Genomic DNA, 27,193 nt, shown 5'->3' on the forward strand with positions numbered 1-27,193 from the left:
CCCAACTTTACCAAATTCTTTATTGAACAAAAAAATCAACAGCAAACAGATTGCAGAAGAGGAAACTCAAATAGGGCAGGTGGGTAGAGTTGACCCTCCCCTCCCTTCGTCCCATCTCTCTCTGGGACAACTCAGGGTTCAGCACTGGTGAGGGAATCAGAGCCCCTGTTCTGGTGGGTAAGGAGGGTCAGGCCTCTCTAGGGAGGGGACACTCTAGCCAGCTCCATCTATAGGGCCCAAAGAGGAGTCAGAGGCTGAGCCAGGGGGCTCTGGAGCTGCAGGGGGCTGGGCAGATGCTGCAGGGGATGAGGGAAGGAGCTTCTGGCCTGGGGGCCACAGTGAGGCTTGGAGTTGGTGACATATGGTCACCAGGGATTCGAGGTGTTGGAGCAGGGCTTGGTGGGGACAGGAGGCCCTGTGGAGGTGCTGGCCATGGCCAAAGCCATGGGCAGCTGGTGCTGCTGAATAGGGATGCTGGGACTGGCACCAGCCTGGTTCTGGGGGCCTCCACCCTTGCCCAGGACTCTGCCAGGTTTCAGGTTCTGCCCACATCCTCCCCCTGCCTCTGGGGAGCCTCTGCCAAGCAGAAATTCCCCTCGGGGCCAGGCTGCCCTTCCCCTGGCTCTGCTGCAGGGTATGCTTTTGGGGAGGGGACCCCTTCAGGGCCACATGCGGCCTCCTGTACTCTGGCTGGTAGTATCTCATCTCCACTTTCCTGTTGAAGGAGACCATCTTTTGAACCTTCCCCCACAAGGGGCCGGACCCTGCTGTGTTTGGAAGCCCTTCCTTGGGGAGCAGCACAGCCAGCAACAGACTTGAGTGAGTGGCTTCCAGACCTGGGAAAAGAAGGAAGCAGACAGGGAGGGGGAGACCAAAGGCCAGGTGGGGGAGCACACAGCCCCCAGAAGCTGCATTCTGGCTGCAACACTCTGGAGTTTAGGGCCCAAGAAGAGCTTCCCCCCAGTGACATGGGGGTCCATGAGATAGTGGGGAAAGGAAGTGGGAAGGTAAGCCTCTCTTGGCAGATTTGGTCTCAGTGTGATCAAGGTTCATTTGGCTGAGGTTGGGGCATGGATGGTTTGAGCTCAGGACTCTGTGGATTCAAAGTCTACCTCATTGTTCTAGGACACGCACCCCAGAAAGGCCAAGCACTTTGCTCGGGAAGGGGTACAGGCCACCCCTTGAGGCCCCACCCCCACTCCCCAGCTGCTTTCCTGGAGCCACGCCCTGGAGAGTACCCATGCACAGGGGCCACGTTTGGCCCAGCATAGCTGTGGTGAAACATCCCTCCCTCCAATCTTAGGTGACGTTTACAGTCAGTTGTTTGTGAGTTCTGCCTCTGTCCTGCTGCCTGGGTCAAACGTGGCTGTCCCAGGAGTTTCATTCAGGGTGCCTAACTGGCCAGGCAGTGTGTGGAGTGATGGAACCTGGTTTCTGGAGCTGTGCTGCCTGAGTGTGAAGGCTGCTCTGCTATTAACTGGCTGTGTGACTTTGGACAAGTCACTTGCCTTCTCCTTACCTCAGTTTCCTCATCTGTGAAATGAGGAATCTAATCGTATCATTCATCGGAACAGCTAGAGCTATTTTGAGACTAAAAGATTTCATCCAGGTAAACTTCTAGAACAATGGCTGGCACATAGGAAGTGATATCCAAGTGTGAGCTGTTATTGTTATTGGTGTCATGTCAGAGTTCCCTGCTGAGATGTGCCTGCCTTCACTGAGACAGGGTGACTGTGTCAACCATGCCCAGTCTGGTCACCAAGTGAGGGATGGCAGGGTCTGGTATGGGCATCGGGTACTCACCTGGGCCCCCCAGAGAGCGCAGTCTGGTGGGCAGGGGCTGGAAGGCGGGCAGAGGCAGCAGGACCAACCCCACGTGCTCCACGGCGGCCAGGCTGTGGCGCTGCTTGTTGTTGAGGTAGGAGTAGAGTAGGTGGCAGTTCTGGGTGTCCTGTGGCCTCTGTGGGCACAGTCTGACCGCGCAGATGCCCTGCAGTAGCAGGAGAGCAGTGTTAGGCGCAGCCATCCTCTGCTCCTGCAGTCACCCCTGGGCTCACCTAAACCTCTGAGAACCCTGAGAGGAAGTGTGTCCCCATCTTCCAGAGGAGGAAAGAGGGACTTGCCCGGTATTACACAGTGAGTCTGCAGTCACACTGGGAACTAGACCCAGATATCCCAAACCAGGCCTCTGCCCCGGATGGGGAAAGGGAGCGAGCTCAGGGGTAGGGGTAGGGTGCTAGGAGAAGAGGGGCAGTTACCTTGGCCTCGGCTGGGCCGATGCTGGCCAGAAGGTCCCAGACAGTGTTGGGGGGGATGCAGCCTGCTGAGCGGATCACCTCGGGCAGGGCCTGGGGGCAGGTGGGATAGCCAGTGAGCCCCCAGCTTCCCACCCACTTAGGCTGGCTCATTCCCAGCCACCTGGAGGGCCACAGCCTGTGGTAAAGGTGAGCAACAATGTATCTGGACCCTCAGTGGCTGCCCAGAGAGCTCTAACTGACCCTGCAGGCTCCCAGCCTGTCCTGGCCAATTGCCTGCAGTTTCTCAGAAGCCCCTCCTCCCTCCTCTAACCTCCACCCACTCAAGTTGATCATTCAGTCACTCAATGATCACTCCTAAAACCCTCCTCCCAGCCAGACAAGCATCAGAGTCCTCTGCTGGGCCCTTCTTGCTTTATGCGTTGGGCTCCAGGAAATCTGTCATCCTGTGTGTTTCTGCAGGAATGGGGATGGTGTCTCATTGGCCCCTGTGCCTGCAACAGGGCCAGGCACAGAGAGGGGTCCCAATGACTTGTTGTAGAATGGATGGATGGGGGTGTGAGGAGCTGACGGGGCTGGTCAGCGAGCAGGACAGGTGCACCTGGACAAGCTGATAGCTGTGTCCCGAGACCAGCTGGGCCCTGACCCGGAACCGCTTGATGGAGAACATGTCCAGAGTGCCCTCCCAGGGCGGCTGGCAGGGATGGGCCTCTGTGGGTGCGGCAGACATCTGGAGCCTAGATGGAGGGACCCTAGAGAGAGGGACAGAGAGAAAGGGCCAGTCAGAGCAGCTCACCAGGACTTCTCCAGCACCTCCTTTCTTTTCAGAGCAGGTGCTGTGTCCCCACTATGGGGACTGGAACACTGATTGGTCCAAGCTTGGCCTTGTGCAGGGGGCAACCAGAAGCCTGGGACGATTGGTTCCATTGCACAGATGGGGAAACTGAGGCTTCCAAAGGAGGGAAGCTTTGCCCAAGGTCATATAGAAAGAAAAGCCCGTGCTGTGTTTCCTGCCCCAGCTGGTGGCCTCCCCCCAACCTTGCTGGGCTGCCCACCTCCCTGCTCCCAGACCCACACCTGTCCTGGGGCTCCATGGGAAGCATCTCCCTGGCTTCGGACGTCGCTGGAGAGGACATAGGAGGCAGGCTTAGGACCCTCTGGAAGATATTGTCCCCGCTGCTCCTCATAGCTTCGAAGGAGTCTGGCAGCTCACTCGAGGGCTCCCAGTCTGCGAACAGCAGAGGCAGGAGCTAAAACGGGCAGGCAGCAAGGCTGAAGCCAAGCCAGAGCTTTAGAGCCAGGGTCTGAACCAAATTCTTTCCGAGGTGGCTTGCAGGAGCACCCCCACTCCGCCACCTTTTCCCCAGGCCACGAATCTCTGCTGCTGCTGGACCCCACACTCGGCCCCTGCACCCCTCCTGTGTCCCCCTTCCACCTGTGCAGATGCGGCAGTTGGGGTCTAGAAAGTGGTGCTCGTGCTGCTCCGTGGTGTCCTCTAGCGTGACAGGCAGGGCCGGAGAGCTGCAGTCTGTGGGCACCGGGGCTCCCTGGGAGGCAGAGGAGAGTGGGACAGGCTGGGAAGGTGGCTGGGGAAGTCGCGAGCCCTCCATGCATAGGGGGCCCCAGGGATGTGTTTTATTTTATTTTTCTCGATAATATATTTTTTATTACGAAAGTACCATGAACTTGTAAAGAAAATTTGAAAAATACTGAAAAATTGAAAATTAAAAAAAAAAAAAATCACTTCTTGACTCTACCCAGAGACAACTGTTGATATTCTGGGCATTCTTTTATAATAGTTTTTCTATGTACAGGTTTGGGGGTGCTTTTACTAAAATAGCTGGCATCAAATATTCACCTTTCTATTCTTTTTGTCCACTAATGGTAGCAGAGGCATGTGCCACGTTCATACAGTCCCTGCGGACGCCGCACTGCTGGGGTGGACGGTAGTGGACGTAGCATCTCTCCTGCTACAAGCCTGGGTCCTTTCCAGGTTTTCCCTGGTATAAATAGTACTGAAGACATCTTTGTGCAGAAAGTATTTTCCTAAACTTTAAACTATTTCCTTAGGACAAGTTCTCAGAGGCAGATGACAGAATCAGGGAGAAAGAACATTTTAAAGACTCTTGATGTCTATTGCCAAGTCACTTTTCCCCCTCATGGCTTTAAACACAAAACAAACACTGCTTCAGGAAGGTTTAAGAAGACTTTTCAACTCTATTCTTGTCTTATAAACCACCCCCAGAGCAGTGCCAAAGCACAGGCTTTGGAGTCAGACAGCCTGGGCTGAAGTCTCAGCTCCACCACCGCACGCGTGTGACCTCGGGCACATGGTGCCAGGTTCCTCATGCTGGAAACCGGCAAAAGCACCCACCTCATAGGTCACTGCGAGGTTTGAATGCCCTGGTTTTTTGTTTGTTTGGGGTTTTTTTGAGGCAGAGACTCTCTCTGTCGCCCCAAATAGAGTACAGTGATGTCATTGTAGCTCATTGCAACCTCAAACTCCTGGGCTCAAGCGATCCTCCTGCCTCAGCCTCCCAAGTAGCTGGGACTACAGGCATGCGCCACCATGCCTGGCTAATTTTTCTATTTTTTAATAGAGACTGGGTGTCACTCTTGCTCAGGCTGGTCTCGAACTCCTGAGCTCAAGCAGTCTTCCTACCTTGGCCTCCCAGAGTGCTAGGATTACAGGCATGAGCCACTGCACCCAGCCATGGTAGATGTTTAATAAAAAAATTGTTTTTAATACGTAACCTAAACATCTGTACCCCCATAATATGCTGAAATAAAAAAAAAATTGTTTTTATATGTTATTTCCTCCTCCCCTCCCAGGCCACCTCCCCTCTGTCTTCCTTTTTTCTAGGGGCTGAGGGCTTCTCTCTAGGTCCACCTAGCTCCTGCCCCTACATTTCCACTTGGTTTGTTTGGGGAATACAGATTGGCTTTGGTTGGGGGGCAGCCACACCTGCTCCGAGCTCCTCTCTGCACAGGCAGTGGTTCTCCCAGTCCTTGGCCTGAATGGTGGTGGTGGTAGGGGAGCAGGGATTTCTGTCTGTCATGTTCACTGCCATTTCCCCAGAGCCTAGAACTGTGCCTGGCACCCAGCAGGTGCTCGATAAACACGTATGTATTGGATGAATGAATACGGTTCAAGGGGCCTGCCCTGCACTCCTCTCCTGGACACAGCTGACGGGACCCAGGTGAACATCTGACCCATGGAACACCCAGCCACAGGCAGAGTGGCTTCTGAGCATGACCAAAGAGAGCCCAGGGGATGTTCCGACTGGCTATGCGAGGCCGAGATGACAGGTTGGTTGGTTCTGGGGCTGCTGAGCCGCCATGTCAGGCCACGCGCAAGGAGGAGGAGCCAAGGCAGGAAGGAGTGGGACGGACCTAAGGGTCACTGCTGTTGGCTTTCCAGCTCCCTGGGCAAGTTCCAGGAGGCCCTCTGGCCTGACTGCCCTGAGCACCTGGAGCATCCCTGAACAAATCTGCTGAACAGAGCAGGTTCCTCACATTGGAAAAACCCACTGCCTGGAACAGCGTAGACCCGTTTCCCAGCGAGACTCTGGCTGGGTGTGCCTGTGGCGACTGTGCTGAGTACTCATGTGGGTGCACTGGGGTTAGACAAAAAGGGAGGGGACAGCACCAGGAAGGCACGGGCAGGCCTGTGTGCATGGCGCTGTCTCGCTCTGCACTGCCCTGGACCCTGTGCGGTAAAGATCATTGTCCCTGCTTTACCACAACAAGGTGGGCCTCAGCGCAGTCGGGTGACTTGCCCAAGGCCACACCGCTGGTGTGGTGCGGAGTGGGATCCCTGGGCCTGGGCCCTGCCTGGCAGGTCAGCCCCCACTCACCACCAGATCCTCCAGCGTCAGTATCTGGTCCGTATCCCGCTGGATCTCCACTTCACCCTTGTGGGTCAGTTTGGAGGCTGGAAGTCTGCATGGCTCCTGCTGCTGCTGCTGCTCGATGATCTCCAGGCCCTGAGGAGGGGCAGTAGCCCAGGCTCACCCAGGATAGGGGGTCTCTGGCCTCCAAGAGCCCAGAGCTCCCTTTCGTCTCTTGAGGCCCCTCTCCTGTGGGTCCCCTTCCATACCAGGCCTTCCCCACACTTTCACTTTCGCCATTCCCCTCCCCAGGGAGGCCCTCTACCCTCACTAACTCTCCATATTGCACTCATTCACCCCTCCAGTATTGCCTCTTCCAGGAAGACTTCCTGGATTTCACCTTCACCCACATGTCAATTCTGCCCTCTGTGCTGGGAAGGGTGTGTGTAATCAAAAGAGAGCAAGCTCTGGAGTCCCAGCTGGGCCCTTAATAAAGATTTACAAGGTAGTATGGCCTCGGGCAAGCACTTACCAGCCCTAAGCCTTAGTTTATCTGTTCTCTGGGAATTAAATTAAAGGCACTATATTAAACAACATCTGTAGAATGCTTAGCCTGGAGCACGGCTCATAGTAAATGCTAGTTGTGATTCTTATTGTTGATCGATGTCATTCTATCTGAAATGTTTCTTGAAAGCCTGTCTCTCCTTTTCTAATAACCCCTTGAAGACAGGGGTCCCATCCTCCCTGGCAGAGTTGGCTTCATGGACATGAGACCTGTGCTTAGAAGGGCCTTGTGCTTTGTTTAGTGCTTTCACTGTGTGCTCTGTGTCACCTTGATTCATTAGTGGTTGCTGAACAGAGTACCCACATTTTCATTTTGGACTGGCCCCCACAAATTCCACAGCCAGTCCTGGCCCCTGGCCCCCCCATGGTGCCTGGACAGAGGCTCAGCCTGTAGTGGACAGAGTCACCTGATGAACTCTAGTTATTAATTCTAGCCAGCCAAGTGTCTGCCAGAACAGGGGCCTGAGCGCCCCGCCAGGTCCCAGTGGCGCTAGCCCCTAGATCAGTCCCTTCCTCCCCCACTGGGCCACCAACAAGCACTGGGCGAGTGTTCTCCCAAGCCCGCTCAGTGCCACACCTTCCCGGCCCCAGACAGGGAGAGACCCATGGACACAGGGTATATGGGGACATAACTGTGAAGCACAAAGGCAGTGGGGTACCAGGAAGACCTCCAGCCTCTTCCGGGGCGTCCAAAGCTGGGACAGGAAGAGGGGCACGTCAGGGGACTAGCCCTCATGGACGGCTGATGGCCACCCTGGACTCCAGACTCTGGACCATCATCCCAGTCCTGCCCCTCCCCCCATAGCCCAGCTCCCTAGAAAACCAAGTGTGTCACCTCTACACCGAGCTCTCCGTCCCCAACCCCTTTCACGTCTGCCTCTTTCCCATTTCTCTTGTGGGGGATCTCTCTGACTCTCTCTCCCCGTCTTCCTCCTCCCTCTGCTGTCTCTGTCTCTCCCTCTTCCATCCTTGGGCCACCGTCTCCCCCGACATCCTGTCGCCCCTCCTGTCTTGGCCCAACCAGCTCACCCTTTTCTCCTCCTGGTCCCGCCAGCGGGCCAGTTCCTGGGGCGCCAGCTGCATTGAGCTCATCCGCACCAGGTCGTGGGGGGTGACGTCGCCATGAACCACTTTGAGAAACAGGTCCTGCAGGGGCAGGGGGCAGGGGCTGCACCACACCGCTCCGAAGGCCCCCAGCGTCCTCCCAGGGTTTTGAGCCTCGAGGCGAGGGCCTGGCCCAGCCCGAAGCCCTGCTTACCGGGTTCCTGGGATCCCGCAGGTTGAAGAGCAGGCTGCGGTACTTGGTCTTATAGCGGCAGTTGGTGCCTTGCGTCAAGTCGAAGAGGGCTGCCTCGATGCTGGCTGCGACAGCCTCCACCGCCTCCTCGTGCAGCACCAGGTCTGGAAGCTCCTGGAGGCTGTGGGACAGGGCAGGGCCGCGCGCACTGAGCCTGTGAGGCCGTCTGGGCACTTGGCCCCAGAGGGAGGGAGCTAGATGGGGCGGGGGCGTGGTCTGTCCTGGGCATTTTCCTACATGACCCTAGTTATTCTTACCCCAACCCTGTGGGGAGGAAATATTATCATTCCCCATTTACAGATGGGGTGACTGAGGCTCAGAGAAGATAAGGGGCTCGCTCAAGGCCACAGGATTAGTGGCAAAGCAAGATTTGAATCCAAATTGTCTGACTCCTCGGCCCATGCTCGATCCAGAACTGGGGTATGTGGAGGGGAGGACACCTGGGGGGTAGGGCATCAATCAGTGGAGGGGACGGAGCCCTGGCCCTGGATATAAGCCTGAATCTGCCAGTGACTTGCAGTGTGGCCTCTGCAAAATCCTGCCCTCTCTGGGTCTCCGTCTCACCATCAGTAAGTGAGAGCTCTGGGCTCAGATCTCTGAGCCACTCCCAGCAGCCTCTCGTGTCTGAAAGCATCTGCTGTGGGCGACATCCACAAGGACCTGCGCAGATGCTGAGAGCTGCAGCAGCTTACTGGGGAAGCATGACCTTGAAGCCAGAGAGACCCAGGTTCAAATTCCAGCTCTCCACTGGCTGTTTGTGTGGGCAAGTGACCTCACAGCTACCAAATGGGCTCAGTCACACACAAGAGGCCCTTAGAACACACATGGCCCAGCAGGTGGGGGTGTGTGAGGACAGCCCGTCAGGTGTCTGGGAAGTGGGGAGCAAGGCCTTACCGACTCCATAGCGCCTCCTGCATGGCACGGGCCACAGTGTCCCGCACTGCGATATCCAGGGGTAGCATCTCCTGTCGGGGCTGAGGCTGAGCTGCGGGGAGAGACAGTCACGGGCTCTCAGGGGGTGCCCAGGGGAATGGGGAGGGCTGGACTCAATGCTGAAGGGCTTAGGCAGACAAGAGGGGTCCCCCCTCAGGGACCTAGGCCCCCCATCTGTCTGGGAGCCGAGCCCAGGCAGCGAGCAGCCCCCACCCCTTTGGGGAGGGGCTTTAGGCTGATGGGGTGGGAGAAAGGAGAGTCCTAGCGGGGGCTGGGCCAGGAGCTGGGTCCAAATCCCCCCAGTCCCCAGTAGTCTCTGGAGACCAGGAGGCAGCTAAAGGGCATCCTCCATGGCCCTTCACCTGAGTCTTCTGTCCCCTCTTGTAGAGGCTCCTCCTCTTCAGCCTCCACTGGGCCACTCTGTAGGGGACAGGTGAGGGACTGAGGCTGTGGCTGTGGGCCCAGCCTCTCGCCCAGGGGACACTGCTTCCTCCCCACTCCCACGTGGCCCTGACCCAGGCCCTGGTGAAGGAGGCCATGTGGCAGGAGCAGAAGCACTCACCTGAGGACACTCAGCATCGGAGGAGGGGTCCTTGAGGGGTGGGGAGCAGCTTCCCAGAGGGTGGAAGGGGTCGGAGGGGCCCCCAGAGTCCCACGTTGCACCTCCTGAAGGAGGCGGCTGGAAACCCTTGGGAAGAGGACGTGCTGGTTGACCGGAAGCTGAGGCCGGCAACTGTGCCCTCTCCGAATGGAGGCCCAGCCCCTCCCTTCTCCAGGCAAGCCCCTGAATTCAGGGGTACGGGAGAAAGAGCACGCAGAGCCCAGGCCGGCCAGCGTGAGCAAGTGATGCCACCTCTCTTGAGCCTCAGTGGCATGTCTGTGAATCGGGTGTGGAGGCGCCTCGCTCAGCAGGATTAAGTGACATCACCTATGTAAAGAAGCCTGTTCCATACCTGGCACCCAGCAGGGCCCAGAGCCATGGGCCTTTCCTTCCTTCTGGGCCTGCGGGCAAGTGAGGACGAGCTGACCTCCATCAAGTCCTCCAGAGCCTCCAGCTTTGGCGGCAGCTGCCCCCCTGTCTGGCTGTGGCTGACGGCCCCCAGGAGCCGGACCAGTGCCCCGGAACCCAGCTGCAGGGGAAACCACACTTCAGAACCAAGCAGGGCTGGCTGCTCCCCAATCCCCGTAGGAGTACTCACCTCGCCTGCAATTGTTTAATATCGCTCCCCCACTGGACTGTAAGCCCCCTAAGGACAGACAATGTGCCTGTCTTTGTCCCCACTGTATTCCCAATGTCGGAAAAGGCCTGGCACATAGTAGTGTTCAATAAATGCTTGCTGACTGGCTGGCTCTTGTCCCGGGAGGGGTGCCCGTCCTCACTCCCATCCTCCCACCCTCCCCTCTAACACCCAGCTACATTCAGAGCTAACCAACTCTGCCCTAGGACCCTTCTCATCCTCCTTTGGACCAGAGATGCATCGCATCAGTAGAGACACACCCTGTTCTGACTCTACCTTCTCCTGCTCAAAGCTCTGCCATGCCCCTTTCAGGGGTCACTGACTTGCTCTTTTCCCTTCCTCCCAAGTAGCCTCCTGCAGCCATCACCCCCTCTGTAAGGCTGCCCTCTATCCCCCTGAGAGAAATCCCTTCATGGCCATTTCAAGGTGCAGGGTAGTTTTTGGTCTTCTAATGAGCTACAGAATTTATCCTGCTTCCCTTTTCGCTATGGCTGCCAGGAAGCTCAATGTTAACTTTGAGTCTAGCAGTTACACTTTTCCAAGATTGGTGTGAGGGGCTGTTGTAACAAGATATCCCCCTTCTCCTCTTGCTTTCTTTAGGCTTTTATCCCATTTCAAGTGTGTTTTGTTTGATTCTTTTAATTTATTGCAAACCACAGGGAATTCTTTGGAAAGCAGGTGGGTCTGAAAACTAATCCTTGAATGAATGATCAAGGAATGGTCAGGTTACATGATTTTGGGGAAACTGGAAGTCTGAGACCTAGCATCATAGGGCGAGGGGATGCACTGGAGGAGGGCAGGCCGGGGGGCTAGGATTACCCCCCACCCCACCCCACCTGAGGAAAGGGAGGAAGAAGGGCAGTAACAAAAAGTCAAAACCTACATAACACACAAGCTTCACCCCCTGGGGCACTTTCACTTCCTCCTTGGAGAGAAAGAGGACGCAGAGATTAGAATCCAGAGGACCTAGTGACGCCAGGGCAAGGAATTCACAAAAAGAAGACATTCTTTTTGAAAAGGTGTGTGTTCAGTGTTCACTGAGTTGTATTTATAACAAAAATGTTGGGCATAATCTAGTGTTCATCAAAGGGGGAACAGTTAATAAATGGTGACATTTCATACTACAGATGCTACGTGACTATTATAAAGGAGTCACATTGTAACATGGCTATTATAAAGGAGGGAGTCATAATAAAACTTACTGTTCACTGGAGGCTTATAAAGTAGTTGACCTCAGAGGAAGCACATAATGCCTGGTCTTATTAAGGTCTCAGAACAACACGATGAGGTGTATACTATTTCTATCCCCATTTTACAGATGAGGAAACTGAGGCTCAGAGAGGATCTGGAAAGTCCCATAGCTACTAAGCTGCAGAGCGAGTATTAATATTAGAACCTAGCTCTGTCTGACTCCAAAGCCTAAACACTTAACTGCTGGGCAGTGTGGAGACATGGAAAGATTCATGGAAAGATGTCATGGTGTTGTCTTATTAGGAGGAAAAGAAAAAAAAAATAGGTTATGGAACAGTATCTGTTGCATAAGCCCATTTATGTAAATACATATTTATAGATGCATAAGAGAGGTTATCGCTGGGGAATGAAATTCCAGGAGACTTTCACTTTCTACTTGTAGACACTTGGGTATTCATGTTATTCAAAACGAGCATGTATTTCTTTTATAATCAGAAACATATTTTTTATTAAAAACAAGTTCAGGACAATATGTGTAGTGTGCTACCATTTGCGTTACAGAAAGAATGAATTTTTAAATTTGCGTTTGCTTGAATATGCATAAAATATCTCTGGAAGTATCCGCAAGAACCTAATCACCCAGGCTGCCAGCAGGGAAGGGACTGGGTGCTAAGAAGGCGACTTTTCTCTTTTTTTTGGAACCATGGAAATGAAACAGCCTTTCAAAAAATTAAATTGAGAAAGAGGGAGAAAAAAGGAAAACAGGGAATCTGGCAAGAAAAGGAGCAGAAACGATATTAAGACTAGCCCTTCACAGCTCAAAGCGTGTGGCTGGCCCCTGTCTCGGGGGTCCTCATGCCACTGTTATGAGGCTCTAGAACAACGGACAGCAGAACCAGACAGCAAAGACTTAGATCCTGGACTTACCAGACCAGAATACAAAATATGTACGTAGAATATGTTTAAAGACCTAAAAGGAAGGAGGGGAACATATGCGTGAAGGGTAAAAAACTATAAAAAACATAACCAGGCAGATTTGGTTGGGAACCAAACACAATTTGCTGGAAATGAAAGACATCACAATAATAATTAAAATTAAAAACTCAATGTATAAGTTTAATAACATATTAGACACAGCTGAAACAAGTTAGCGAACTAGAATACAGCTTTAAAGAAATTATCTAGAATATTCACAGCACAGAGACTGTGAAACACAGCGAGATACAGAAGGTAGAGTGAAAAGAACTAATTAATCTAACTAAAGTTCTGGAAGGAGAGAGGAGAGAGAATGGGGCACAGGCACTATTTGAAGATATATGGCCAAGAATTTTCCAGAATTGATAAAAGACACAAGGCACAGACTCAAAAAGCTTGGTGAATTTCAAACAGGATAAATAAAAGGAAATCTACACCTAGACACATCAACACTGATGATACAGAGATCTTAAAGCATGAAGAGAAAAAATAATAGCTAACACTTTAATAGCATTTAAAATGTGCTACTACTGTTGTGACCGCTTTACATATCAGTTCATTTAATCCTTACCACAACCCTATAACGTATGCACTGGTGGCAGTATTGCTCCCGTTTTACAAAAGAGGAAACTGAGGCACAGAGAGGCACAGAGAGGCACAGAGAGGTTAATCAGCTTGCCCAATGTCGCAGCTAAAAACCAAAGAGCTGGGATTTAAATCCAGGAACTGATTCCAGAGCTTTAATCTCTGTGCCGTAATGCCAGGCACTAAAAGACATTTTATCTATAAAGGAATGGCAATCACAGTAACAGCTGACTTCTCCATGGTAATGAAAACTAAAACAGAAAAATCATATTTTCAATGTGCTTAAAGAAAATAACTATCAATTGTGGACCCAGCCAAAGTATTTTTCAAGAATAAGGAAGAATTAAAGATATTGTAGAGAAAACCGAGAGAATAATTGTTTTTCTCGATAATTTTATTTTGCTCAATAAACAAAATGCTGAAGGATGAATGTGAGGCAGAAGGAAGAACAAAGCCAGGTAGAACAGCTGAAATGAAAGGAGGGATTTTGAGCAAAGAAAATGATAAATATGTTGTTAAATCTAAGCAAACATTGATTGTACGAAACTATAACAACTGTGTAATTTGGGGGATTAGCAAAATAAAATAGGACCGATTTACTGGGTAACAGCAGCACAAATTGGGAAGGTGGATACTTGGAATTAAACAGTGTTCCAAGACCCTTATGTCATTTCGGAGGAAGATAAAGATTGTAACTATCTTTATTCTTTGGTAAGATAAACATTTGAGTTAAAATTTCTAAGAGAACCATCACAAAAATATAAACAGGGCATGGAAAACTTCTAAACTACTAGAGGGATAAAAAGGAACAAGAAAAAATAATCAATCCAAGAGGAGGCAGTAAATGGGGAGAAAGTCTAGAAATTCAAACTATAAACAAAGCACAAAATAAAATGGTAGAAATAGAGCAAATAAATTCATAAATACAACGAACGTAAATGAACTAATACTTCAGATAAACACAAAAATTATCAGACCTTTAAAGAAAGAAAATATAATTATAAGGTACTTGTAAGACCCATTTCTAAAACGTAATGATGCAAAAAGTTTAAAAAAATAAAATGGTGATCCTTTTGTAGTTCATAAGCACGATGACTGGGCTTTCACGCACATGCGTGAGATGTGCCTCCCTCAAATCTTGTTACGACGTCGGCACATTACCCATCTGACGTGAAGAAAAAAATAAAAAAATAAAATGGAATAATATATGTGAACAAATACCAACCAAAATAAATCTTTGTAGCTATATTAATAACAGAGAAAACAGGCTTTAAAGCAAAATTATTATTAGAGGCAAAGACCTTACTACATAATAATAAGCAGTTTCACCAGGAAACTATAACAACTCTAAACTTATAAGCACCTAATTACATAATCTCAAAAAACGTAAAGCAAAAACTGGTATAACTATAAGAAAAACAACAAATCCACCATTATAGCAAGAAAATTTCATGTTTCTAACTATTGCTATATATCACGCTGACAAAATAATCCAGTAAGAATAAAAAACAATTAACAAGTCTAATCTGTATATGTGTATATATATTACACACAGAACCTTAATTCTAATAACTAGAGAATGCATATTCTTTTCCAGTATACATTAAACACAAATGAAAATTAAGCACACCCTACCTGGGCCATAAGACAAATATCAACAAATTTTAAAAGGTTGGTATTTTCTAGACCAGCACTGCGCAACAGAACTGTAACATGAGCCGCATGTGTACTTTTAAGTATTCTAGCAGCCATATTAAAAAAGTGAAATTAATTTTATATTTTATTTAACTGAACTTATCCAAGATATTATCATTTCAACACGTACTCGATATAAAAATTATTAATTATATTTTACACTCTTTTTTGTGTACTAGGTCTCTGACATCTGGTGTGCATTTAGCCTGATAGTACATCTCAGTTTGGACCAGCCAGATACCACGTGGTCAACAGACACAAGTGGCTAGTGGCTGTGACACTAGATAACTCAGACCACAACATGGTTAAGTATAAAGCAATAACAGCAAGCACCAGCGAATATGCTTGCAAATTAAGAAATGCACTTCTAAATAATGCATAGGTCAAAGAAAAATTGTAAGTTATTGAGATTGAATGATAATACGATAATAATAAAGACTATTAAAGTTGGTGGATGCAGCAAAAATGATAATGAAAAGGTTCATTTATAGCTTTAAATGCCTTTATTAGAAAAAAAGGCAAAAAACTAATGAACTATTTTTAAGACATTATCAAACAGAACAAACTGAAAGAAAGATGACATTAAAAACAAACACGCAATGAAGAAAAGACCGGAAAAACTGGCAACTCTCTGGCAAGATTGATTAAGAAAAAGAGAGAAGGTACAACTAGATAATATTTGGAATGAATAATTACAAACGCACAGACATCAAAGATAAGAGGCTACTGTGAAATATTGAATGCCAACGCCCAGTAAATCTGAAAACTCAGATGAAATGGATACATATTTAGAGAAGTGTAACTTACCAAAATTGATTCAAGGAAAAAAAACACTGAATAAACCTATAATTATAAGATAAATGATAAAGCTCCCATTTTATAATAGCTTCAAAAAACATAAAGTAGTACAATGAGAAACACCTTCCCTAAAGAAAACACCAGTCCAGACATTTTTTTTTTTACTAGCAATTCTACCAAAATGTCTAAAGAACAAATGATTCCAATCTTATATAAATTATTCCAGAGAACAGAAAAAGAAAAAACAATCTGTAATTCATTCTACAAGGCTAGCAAAACCTGATACCAAAACCTCGCAAGGATACTACAAGAATAAATCATTTCAGGCCAGCTAACTCATCAACTGAAATACAAAAGTTCCAAACAAAATACCAAAATGAAGTTAGAAAATATAAAAAGATATGACATTATCAACTTGGGTGTGTTCCAAGAAGGTAAGATTAGCTTAACATTTAAAAAGCTCAACTCCTTCACTTACTACATTAATAAATTAGAAGATAAAAATCATATTATTATCTCAAACAATAGGGAAAATATAGTTGATAAAACGCACAGTGCATTCAGAATAATTAGCAAACCAGGAATAGAAGGGAATGTAATCTGATAAAGACCATCTATATAAAAACATAGCAGGCGTCATACTCACGGTGAAATGACGGCTGCATTTCCCTTAAAATCCAAAACAAGTCAAGGGTTCCTGCTATTACCACTTCTAGTCAACATTATATTAATGGTCTTAGTTAGCACAGTAAGGAAAGGGAGGGGCAGATAGATGTAAAAAATTGGAAAGGAAATAACAAAACTGTCACTCGTCTACATACAAGACAAACTGTCAGCTGCCTACATATGATTGTCTACATAGAAAACAAAATCCTAATAGATAAAACTATATGAATTAATAATAAAAGAGTTCAGCAAGATTTCTGGATACAAAATCAATAATTGAAACTCAGTTTTAGCTGGGCGTGGTGGCTCACGCCTGTAATCCTAGCACTCTGGGAGGCCAAGGTGGGAGGATTGCTTGAGGTCAGGAGTTCAAGACCAGCCTGAGCAAGAGCGAGACCCCCATCTCTACTAAAAATAGAAAAAAATTAGCCAGGCGTGGTGGCATGCACCTGTAGTGCCAGCTACTTGGGAGGCTGAGGCAGGAGGATCGTTTGAGCACAGGAGTCTGAGGTTGCTGTGAGCTAGGCTGACGCCACGGCACTCTAGCCTGGGCAACAGAGTGAGACTCTGTCTGAAAAAAAAAAAGAAAAAAGAAACTCAGTTGTATTTTTTATAAGCCATCGACAGTTAGAAGCTGAAATTTTAAAGTTACCATTTTATAACAGCATCAAAAAATATAAAGTAGTATAATGAAATCTTGTAAAAAAACACACCACCACCCATTACATAGTTTGGGCCCCAAACTGAACCCAATTCTAATCAAACCTCTAGATCCAACCACTAGTTTATAGGAAATACAGAGTGCAAAGAAACATGTTTAACTATATCACAGGGATGCAACGAACTACAGGACAAACAACCTAGTTTCTTCAAAAAAAAGACCGCAAGAAAAAACAAGATATAAAGGGACAACCTACAGATTAAAAGACACTTAAAAGACATATTGGGGCCGGACACAGTGGCTCATGCCTGTAATCTCAGCACTCTGGGAGGCGGAGGTGGGAGGATCACTTGAGGCTAGGAGTTTGAGACCAGACTGGGCAACACAGCAAGATCCCATCTCTACAAAAAATTTTGGAAAAATTATCCTGGCATGGCACACACCTGTAGTCCCAGCTACTCAGGAGGATCGCTTGAGGCCAAGAGTTTGAGACCAGACTGGGCAACATAGTAAGACCCCATCTTTACAAAAAATAAAAAAATTAGCCAGGCATGGTGGTGCACGCCTGTAGTCCTAGCTACCTGCTAGGCTGAAGCAGGAGGATCACTTGAGCCCAGGAGTCTGAGGTCACAATTAGCTGTGACTGGGTCACTGCACTCCAGGCTAGGCCATATAGCAAGACTCTGTGTCTTAAAATAAAGACTTGAGTAAACGCTAACAGGTTTCTAAGAGTTCAAGGCCAAATGCCTAAGATGACCCTAGTCCCTTCTCTTAAAGTACTTGCCTGGGAAAACTCAAGGCTGCCCCCAAATTTACTCTTTGTTTCAGCCAACACCTGAGAGTAGAGCCTGTCTCCCAGTCTCTGTGGGAGTACAGAATCCTAACTTTGATAATTGCCAGCTAGCAGACAGAACTGGCCTCATCACATTTACACTGACTAAGTATTTATAACTTTCAATTTTCTGATTGTACCAAGCCCTGCTTGCCACCCGCCCCACTCCTTGATTCTTCTTGTAACATGCCCAGTTACTTCTGTACAAATTGAAGTTGAGTTCAGTTCAGTTCACACTGGACTGTGTTCCCTATTGCAACAGTTACTACTGATTATAATCTGTCCTTACCCCTTTAACTAGTGTCTGGCTTTGTTTATCTTTGACACCAGCTATATGGTCTCTATCACAACTACCTCAGCCACAAACAATATGTAAACAAACAGTCATGTTTATTTACAAAACCAGATGAGGTGGCCAATCTATGGGTCATAATTTGCCAACCCCTGCTTACGATTCAGTCTACTTTTACATATATTGGAAATGTTCCATAACAAAAAGTTATATAGAGATATAGACATCATATGTAGAAATAAGCTGAAAAAGAGTGTAAGGTTTTCATGGAAAAAATATAAAACTGCATAGAAAGACATTAAAGTACATCAAAATAAACAGAGAAATATACTATGTTCATGGATTGGAAGACTCAATATTATAAAGATGTTAGTTCCCCTCAACTGATCTATAGGTTCAATATATTTCCAATCATGATCCCAAGGGGTCTGTGTGTGTGTGTGTGTGTGTGTGTGTGTGTGTGTCTGGAAACTGACAAGCTGATTGTAATATACGAAAGAGCAAAAGAATGTAAGAGTGAAGATCCTCTGAGAACAACAAAGTTGGAAGACTTGTCTCACCAGATATCAAGAATTATTAATAAGCTACTATAATTTATTGTGTAATATTAGCAAAGAGAAAGATAATTTGAACAAGATGAGTACAGGGAGACAAGAAACCAATCCCACATATATGGAGACTTGACTTAAGACAGAGCTCGCATTGCTTGGAAGTGGGGAAGGACAGAATTTTCAGAAATGGTGTTAGAGCAACTGAATATCCATCTTTAAAAATTAAATTGGATCCCTACGCCACATCATTCACAAAAATCAATTCCAGGTAGACTGCAGAACTAAGAGTGAAAGGCAAGACAACACAATATATGAGAATATCTTCATTTTCAAATAGGAAGGGAATTCTTTAAAAAGATTTTTTAAAATACAAACTATAAATTAAACAATAAATTTGGATATCTTAAAATTAAGAATTCCTCCGGCAATTCCACTTCTGGGTATACACACACAAGAAGAACTGAAAGCAGGTACTTGAACAGGTATTTGTATACTGATGTTCTTAGCAGCATTATTCACAATAGCCAAAAGGTAGAAACAATCCAAATGCCCATTCACAGATGAATGGATAAACCAATGTGCTGTCTATACACACAATAGAATGTTACTCGCCCTTCACAGGGAATGAATTTCTGATACTTGCTACAACATGGGTAAGCCTTGAAGGCAACATGCTAAGTGAAATAAGCCAGTCACAACAGGGCAATTATTGTATTATTCCACTTATATGAGGTACTAGAATAGTCAAATTCATAGAGACAGAAAGTAGAATAGTGGTTATCAGGGGCTGTGGGGAGGAGGGATGGGGTATTACAGAGTTCCAGTTCGGGGTTAGGAAGAAGTTCTGGAGACGGGTGGTGGTGACGATGTAGACGTACCTAATGCCACTGAACTGTATACTTTAAAACTGTTAAAATGGTAAATTTTAATTTATGTATATTTTACTACAATAAAACATAATTAAGAATTTCTGCTCATCAACAGACACCAAAAGGAAAGTGAACTTATGAGCCACACTCTTACAAATCAGTAAGAAAAAGAACAAAAAAACCAAAATAATTTTTTGGCAAAAAACTTAACAGGAATGCCCCAAATGCATGAAAAGACTTTCTTCAGTAATAGGGAAATGAAAGTTAAAACAACATCGAGACAGCACAGCATGTCTCCACTTCGGCAAAAACCTAAGTCTGATGATATCAAGCATTGGTGAAGATGTGAAGTCCTGGAACATTTTTACACGGCTGGTGGGAGTGTAAACTATTTCAAACACTTTAGAAAACATCTTGCACTGTTCAAAGTCGAAGATGTGTACACTCTATAACCCAGCAATTCCACCCCAGAAAATATTCCCTGGAGATGCTCGTGCCCGTATGTAACCGAAAACAAATACAAAACTGGTCATAGCAGCACCATAGGTAATAGCAAAAAATTGCAAATCGCTCTAACACTCATCTGGAGTCAACAAATAAGTAAACTATGGCATTTTCATGCAATGATATACTTGCCGCCAACACTTAGCATCTGTGTGATCTTGGAAAGTTACTTAATCTCTCTGTGCCTCAGTTTTCTCATCAGTAAAATGGGGCTAATACCGTATCTACTTCACAGTATTGATGTAAGGATCAGTATCACGATTCAAGACTCTTAGAACAGTGCCTGGAACACAAGCAGCTCTCTCTCTCTCTGTAAATGTTGATGTCGATAAGGTTCCTTGGCTCCTGCCCTGAAGCGAACCCCTCCTGACACTGGACCACACTGTCTTCCCACGTCCGTTCAAGCAGTGTCTTCCTTGCATCTCTTCCACCTCACTGTCCCCTGTTGACTGTGCCCCACCTACCGCTCTGCTCCTATAACACTCCAAGCTGCCTCCTGCCTCAGTAGCTTTGCACACGTGCTGCCCGCTTCCTGGTGTGCCCTTCCTACCTTCTCTGCCTGCCGAACACCTACTGCCCTTGCCCAGACCTGGCTCAGACAGCCCCCTCCTCTGCCCCGCCCTTCCCTCTGGGCTTCCATGATCCACGGGGCTTCAGTCTGTATTTCAGCCCTCTGGTTACTTGCCTGCTCCCCCCACTAGCCTGTGAGTGAGATCCCTGTAGGAGCCCCCTCCCCGTTCAACAAATTGTAATAAAGTCCCATAAATACCTAAATCCCTTAGCCAAGCCTTCGGAAGCCTGGCTAAGCGCATAGACTCCGGAATCGTACAGAACTTGATTCAAATCCTGACTCACCACTTACTCACTGTGTGACCTTGAGTGAGTCATTTAACTTCTCTGAATCCCAGTTTTCTTACTCAGTAAAATTGGGGTATTCACACTGGGTTTTAATGCTACTGTGAGGATTAAATGAGATGACATACAAGAAGCTCCTGGTCTGTAGTAAGCACTCCAATAAAAAGAGCTATTCTTAGGCTGCCTGTGTGCGGAGAGAACAGGCTCCTCCCTCCCTCGCCTCCTGACACTTTGTAGCGGCAGAGAATGTACCTCAAGCCTGGGAGTCCGGGTGGGGCCCAAGGCACCATGTGCCTCGCTGGTTATGATAGGTGGACTGAGGGCGGTGCGGGGGGCACCGGCAGAGCTCCCCCACCCCCAACCACTGCTGCGGCTATCCCAGCCACAAAACGGCTGCAGACCTCCAGGGCCACCGAGGTGCTCAGGACAGACAAGAGAAGGGCAGCTCAACCCTGCTCTCCGCCCCGCTGCAAGAGTCTCTATTTCAAGCCAGAAGAATTCAACATAACAGCCTCTCATACCAAACTCCTAGCAGTTCTGGGGCCCAGCTAACTGTCCCCATTTCATAGAGGAGGCAATTAAGATTCCGAAAAGAGACATTTTTTGTCTAAAGTCGCCCCGAAGTAAGAGGCAGAGCCTGACCTTGAACTCCTCTGTCTGCCCCTGCCACAAGCCAGGCTGCTTCCAGGGGAACGTGCGAGAGCCCTAAACGGGGCTCAGACCGGCTGGGCACTGTACCCACGGTTGCCCACACCCCACTCAGCCCTGTCTGCAACCACCTGCCTGGCCCTGTCACAGCCTAGCCTCAATTCCTCTCCCGCAGCTGGTACCAGTTGCCATGGCAACGGGTTGTTTGGGAAGCTGTGGGATGATGGGCTGTGCGGCAGAGTCAAGGATGGACCCCGGAGGAGAGAGCAGTCGTGGGCTGCTTCCAGTCAAGCCAGACAGGAACGTGGCTCCACCACCGCGCTCAAACAAGCCCCCCAAAATACTGCAGACCCAGGAAGCCCATTTCTGGGCATTCGGTCCAAACAAATCAACAGAAGTGGGGAGAAGCCAGAGGCACAAGGATGTTCAACCCAGCCTTAGCTATAGCAGGACCAAACTGCACATGTCAGTAACAGGTAACATTTTTGAGTGTTTTTCTTGTACCAAGTGCTTTGTTAAATGCCAAACACGCGTCACCTCATTTAACCCTTACCACCACCCTAGGAGCTAAGTACTTTTAATATTCACATTTTACAGATGTGGGAATTACACTCAGAAAGGTGAGGCCACTTGCGTAGGTAATTCGAATAGTGGCAAAGCCAGGACTGAATGCCAGTCTGTTGGCCTTCAGGGCTCGTGTTCTTAACTACACGACAGTGGATGGAAATGAGAAAAAGAAGTTCCAGCCCATCCTCTCATCCTGACAGCGCCTGTGGCTGTGACAAATATGTCTATAGACAGCTATGACGCAGGGTTCAGGAAAAGCACAAATTCAGCAGAACAATGTGTACCAACTTGGAAAGATCTTCACATACTATACAGCTTAAAAAACAAAAAAAAGTACAAGTCCCAGAACAATAAGGTATAGGATGAGCCTGTTCACACACAAAAAGGCTCACTGTGTAGATGTGCATATATGCACAGAAGCCCATAAGAGGGACACTAGAAGGACACAAACCACTAACAGTGGCTGTCTCCAGATGAAGGGCAACCGGGCCAGGAGGTACTAAAAGGGACTTCTGTACTCTGTTAGCAAAGTAAGTGTCAAATTTTTTTAAATGCCGAAAAAGAAAATTATAAAATTTGATACATGTGATCCCATTTCTAGGTGAAGAAAAGTACATACACATAGGAAAAAGATGGAAGGAAGGACATGTATCAAAATGTCAACAGAAGTTAGCTCTTAATATTGGCATTATGGGAGATTTTTATTTCTTCTTTATATGATAAATACATATTACTTTTTAAATTAAATATTAATGGTTTCGAGTGATGTTAACAAAGACAATGTATAGCAATCCAGTGTAATTACAAATACTCCTTGATTTACGATGGGCTTACATCCTAATAAACCCACTGTAAGTTGAAACATACTAAATCGAAATGCATTTAATACACTGTAAAACTGCGGTCCCCAACCCCCCGGCTGTGTACTGGTACCAGTCCATGGCCTGTTAGGAACCAAGCCGTGCTGCTGCCTGAGCTCGGCCCCCCACCCCCACCCCAGCCTGGTCCATAGAAAGATTGTCTTCCATGAAACTTAGGAATCGGGCCACACAGCAGGTGGTGAGTGGTGGGCAAGGGAGCAAAGCTTCATCTGTATTTACAGCCCCATCGCTCTCATCACTGCCTGAGCTCCGCCTCCCCCCACCCCCTTCCTTGGAAAAAACTGTCTTCCATGAAACCAGTCCCTGGTGCCAAAAAGGCCGGGGACTGCTGCAAAAAGTATCAGTTGTTTACTCTCATGATCTCATGCCTGACTGAGCTGCAGCCCTGCTGCCCAGCATCAGGGGAGAGTATAATACAGCACATCGCCAGCCTGGGAAAAGACCAAAATTAAAAATTCGAAGTACAGTTTCTACTGAATGCATATCGCTTTTGCAACATTGTAAAATGTTGCAAAAGCTAGGCATCGTTAGTCGAGGACCCTCTATATAGTAGCAAATAGTGATAAACACACTGATGCCTATCCAAGTTCTACTAATTGGCTGTTTGGCCCTGACGAGTCATCTCACCTTTTGGAGCCTCAGTGTCCACATCAGTAAAATGGGAATATATCAATAGTATCTACCTCATAGGGTTGTTACTAACACAAAGATTGAAGCTGAAGTGTTTAGCACAGTACCCAGCACATGTTAAGCAAGCTGGATGCTACAACTACTGTGCCAGTAACGTGGAAAATACACAGACAGGCAGAGCACCAAGCTCTCAGGACAGGTGCCTGGGTTCATACCCTGCCTGTCATTTACCAACTGGGTCTGTCATGTGAGGGTTAAATCAAAAACACTTAGCACATAATACACATTCAATAAATGTGACAAAAATTCAACTACGTCAGCAGTATACACCAAAATCAAGTAGTGTCATCGTCAGCCTTTGGTGTGTAAACATGTAAGCTATTATTATTAATAAAACGATGATGATGATTATAAAAAAAGAGCAATGGGCGGGGAGCAATGGATGTAGGGAACATGGCCAGGCGCTGACTCCCAAGCTGTGTGAACCTGGAGGATTCTGTTAACTTCCTTGAGCCTCGGTTTCCCCATCTGGTAATATGGAGCTAATGCCTATCTTAAAGGGCTATTGTTAACACTAAAGGAAAAGCAAATTTAACATAAACTAAGCAATCTACTTTGTGCCTTATGCTGTGCTAGGCACATTATTTTATACCATAATCTCATCTAATCCTCAAAACAACCCCATTAAACTGGAATTAATATTCCTTTTTTACAGATGCAGAAACAGAGGGGTTAAAAAACACCCCAAGGTCACCGAGCTAGGAAGCAAAGGCCAAGATTCGAACCCAGGACTCACTGACTTCAGAAGATAATGACCTCTCACAAGAATTCAGTAAACATAGCATATTTTCTCCTTCCAGACTTGGTGGGCCTCAGTTTACACAGTTTACTTAAAATGTGTGAGAGAGAATGTTCGTTAAGAGCCTATCTAGCTTAGTGCTGTTAAATTCTACCGCCAAGCATGGTACGGAGAGACGTGGCCTGGCGCTTCCCATCCCAAACTCTGACTTGACTTACCCGTGTGGGGCAGCCCCCTGGGCTAGCTTCCTCTGGCTCGTCCTGGTTGGGGTTGTCTGAGCTTCTGTCTGTGCCCTGGTCTCCGGCACAAGGCACCGGCTCCCTCTTCACCGTCTTAGTACACGCAGATCTGCTCTGCCCGATGGACGGGCCTGAGCAGGCCTTGCTGGCTGCGGGCTCCAGGGAGGAGCTGAGGCTGCCCAAGGGCTCTGGGGAGCTGGCACGGGAGTCGGCAGGGGCAGCGAGTCCTTGCCCCGGCCTCCCCCTGGACGCCGGGTGAGCCTTGACTTCCAGTTCCTCCTGGTCATGTGACACCGAGGCAGGGCCTTCAGCACCACCAGTCCCCCTACCACGCTCAGCCTCTTGCTGCACTGCAGAAGCCTGTCCGGACGCTCCCAGACCCAGTGCAGGGCTCTCAGGAGGAGCTGGTGCAGCCAGGCTGGGGACCTCCCCTCCACTGGGCACCGGGAAACCAACAGGGCCACAGGGGCGGCGTGGCTGGGCCCCATCCCCTGCAGCGGGCCAGTACCCAAACTTCTCAGTCCCCGGGGCACATCCCGCCCCACGTCCACCTGGATCTCCAGACCCAGGCTCAGTGTCTTTGGGAGAGAGAGATCTGAGGGGGCCTGCCAAGGACTCCAGGTCAGCAGCTTGGGGAAGGCCTCCCACACACTGGAGCTTATCTCCACCAGCCCCCTCCCCTCCCTCTGAACACACCCCGCATTTCCTGCTTTTCTTTCTTGCCCTCACGGGGGCTGGGCCTGGTGAGCATGGCAGGCCTCTTTCAGGGGGCTCCTCATTGCTGAGCGTGGGGCATCTTCCATCACACCCTGGAGAACTCATCCCACCGTCTCCAGCCTCTCTGGGCCTGGGGCAGCTCGCCTCCTCCAGCCCTGCCGGCTTCTCCCTGCTGACCACAGCTCTCTTTGGGAGACACCCAGGCATGCTGCAAAGATTCCTGGTGCATTTTTCAGCTAAGAAGTCGTGCAGAGAAACCTGGAGCCTCTTGGAGGCCTGAGCCTTCCTCTGAGCAGGCACTGCGCACAGCTGCATGGAATCCTGGCCCTGTCCTGCAGCTTGCAGTTCCAAGATGCCCAGGCCGGCCCCAGCAGCAACCCCAGTCTGGGAGCTGGCACCTTGACAGGCCTGCCTGAGGGTCCTCTTCCTGCTGCCTGTCCAAACTCGGGCCCCAGAGCTTGCTCCTGGCACATCTGGTCCCAGGCCTGGCATGGAGCTGGCTCCTGCCATGTCCTCCTGGAAAAGCCCACAGCTGTGTCGGGGACTCAATGTGCCGCAGTCCTCTGCATCCCCCTCCTGGGACATGTCTGCCTACCTACCTGGGCCACAAGCAGAACGCAGGCACTGTGTGGAGGGAGAGAGAGGGGTCTTCACCGTGGAGTCTGACCTGCCAGTCCGTTCAGGACACCAGGCCAGTGGGAACCTGGGAGGCAGCCCCCCTTCCCTGCAGTGCCCCAGGCCCTGCCCACCTCTGAGGCCTGGAGGTGAGCACTCCAAGGGCGTAAGCACCCCCACACAACCAGGTGCCCCTGGGCAAGGGAGGACAGGCCTGCCTCCAACCAAGGCTGAGCTACAGCGACCTTCAAGGCCTTCCAGCCTCTGAGAGTTTACACTTTTGCTTAAATGGGATCTAATAATAAGATTCCATTTATTAATGACTGACTTATATGCACTATTTCATCTCATGCTGGCCGCCACAGGTGAGGACACTGAGATTCTGAGATGTGAAGCGACCCACTCAAGGACACACGGATACGAAGTGGAAGAAAGCCCGGCTCTAAACCACTCCCCACGGAGCAGGCACTGAAGGGGGCTCCTGCCCATCACCCCTCCCGCCCCTCCCTTTCGTCCTGGCCCCGTTCTGAAAGACACCCCACCCAGGTTCCCAGGCCTGACTGGGACAGTCTTCAACCACCCAGGGCTCAACTGGTGCAGGCTGGCTCACCTGGGGCGCCTGGGTTTCCCCTGCTGGGGTTCTACCTTCTAGCTGGGAAGGGTCTGGAATCACATGACGCGGGTGGGTGGTCCTTGGCGAGGGATGGGGGCGGAGTCCGGAGGATGCGCACAAGTCGGCACCCCAGGGGTGCTGGCGTTCCGGCCGGCAGAGGGCGCTCTCTGCCACCGGAGGGCTTCCTGGAGGAGGTGCCAATCCCTCTGGCTCCGAGGCACGGGGAGGTGGATGTGGAGTCACCGGCGGCGCGAAGGGCCTCGAATGACTTCCTGAGAGTTCAAACGTGATCCTATCCCTGGAAGTGCCTGAGCCCCTAGGGGAATGTCAGAATTAGAAGTAGATTTTACCTAATTACTTATTTTAATATTATTACTATCTCAAATATAATTCATGTAGATGGAAATGTACTTTCAAGCCCAATAGAAAGGTTACAAATAAAACGTTTAAAACTTCCTTTTACTCCCAATCCCCCAACTCCTGGGGACAGCTTTTTTTTTTTTTACCATGTTTGTTGTTTCAGATTTTTTGATTTCATAACAGTGAAAATATATTCATACCTCTATTACTTGATTTATTAATTTTAACAGTATCTATTGACTTCCTGTGGTGGTGATTTAATTAATCACCCTTTTCCCTTTTCCCTCCAGTTTTTCTGCTTTATATTTATTGATTTTTCTATTGGTTATTGTTATCACTTTCAATAATAGTCTTAAATGGATGTTTTTTTCTGTAGATTATATCTCTTGACTCTCTTCTGTGTGAAATGGATAATTTCCCTTGATATTCTCTCCCTGCTTCTGCCTTCCCCCATGAACTAAATTTTCACTTCTGCATGGTTGAGGTTTATATTAATAGCATTTATGTTCTCGCTTGTAAGGATAATTCAGTTT

General features: G+C 48.4%; 1 protein-coding gene across 1 annotated transcript; it reads right to left on the bottom strand.

The window, feature by feature from the left end:
• Nucleotides 1-25,582, bottom strand: SPOCD1 (SPOC domain containing 1). The gene is made up of 15 exons (XM_012642239.1): nucleotides 24,335-25,582; nucleotides 11,001-11,042; nucleotides 9,833-10,009; nucleotides 9,442-9,567; nucleotides 9,242-9,299; nucleotides 8,841-8,931; nucleotides 7,908-8,067; nucleotides 7,679-7,795; nucleotides 6,113-6,241; nucleotides 3,691-3,802; nucleotides 3,333-3,483; nucleotides 2,857-3,007; nucleotides 2,259-2,348; nucleotides 1,804-1,990; nucleotides 1-836 (listed from the first exon to the last, which is right to left on the bottom strand). Exons 1-15 carry the CDS (start codon nucleotides 25,580-25,582, stop codon nucleotides 214-216), a joined length of 3,462 nt encoding a protein of 1,153 aa, XP_012497693.1. The 3' UTR covers nucleotides 1-213.
• Nucleotides 25,583-27,193: the final 1,611 nt, after the last annotated feature.

The sequence above is a fragment of the Propithecus coquereli genome, unplaced genomic scaffold, assembly GCF_000956105.1.
Source record: "Propithecus coquereli isolate 6110/MARCELLA unplaced genomic scaffold, Pcoq_1.0 Scaffold178, whole genome shotgun sequence".
In the NCBI taxonomy this organism is placed as follows: Eukaryota; Metazoa; Chordata; class Mammalia; order Primates; family Indriidae; genus Propithecus; species Propithecus coquereli.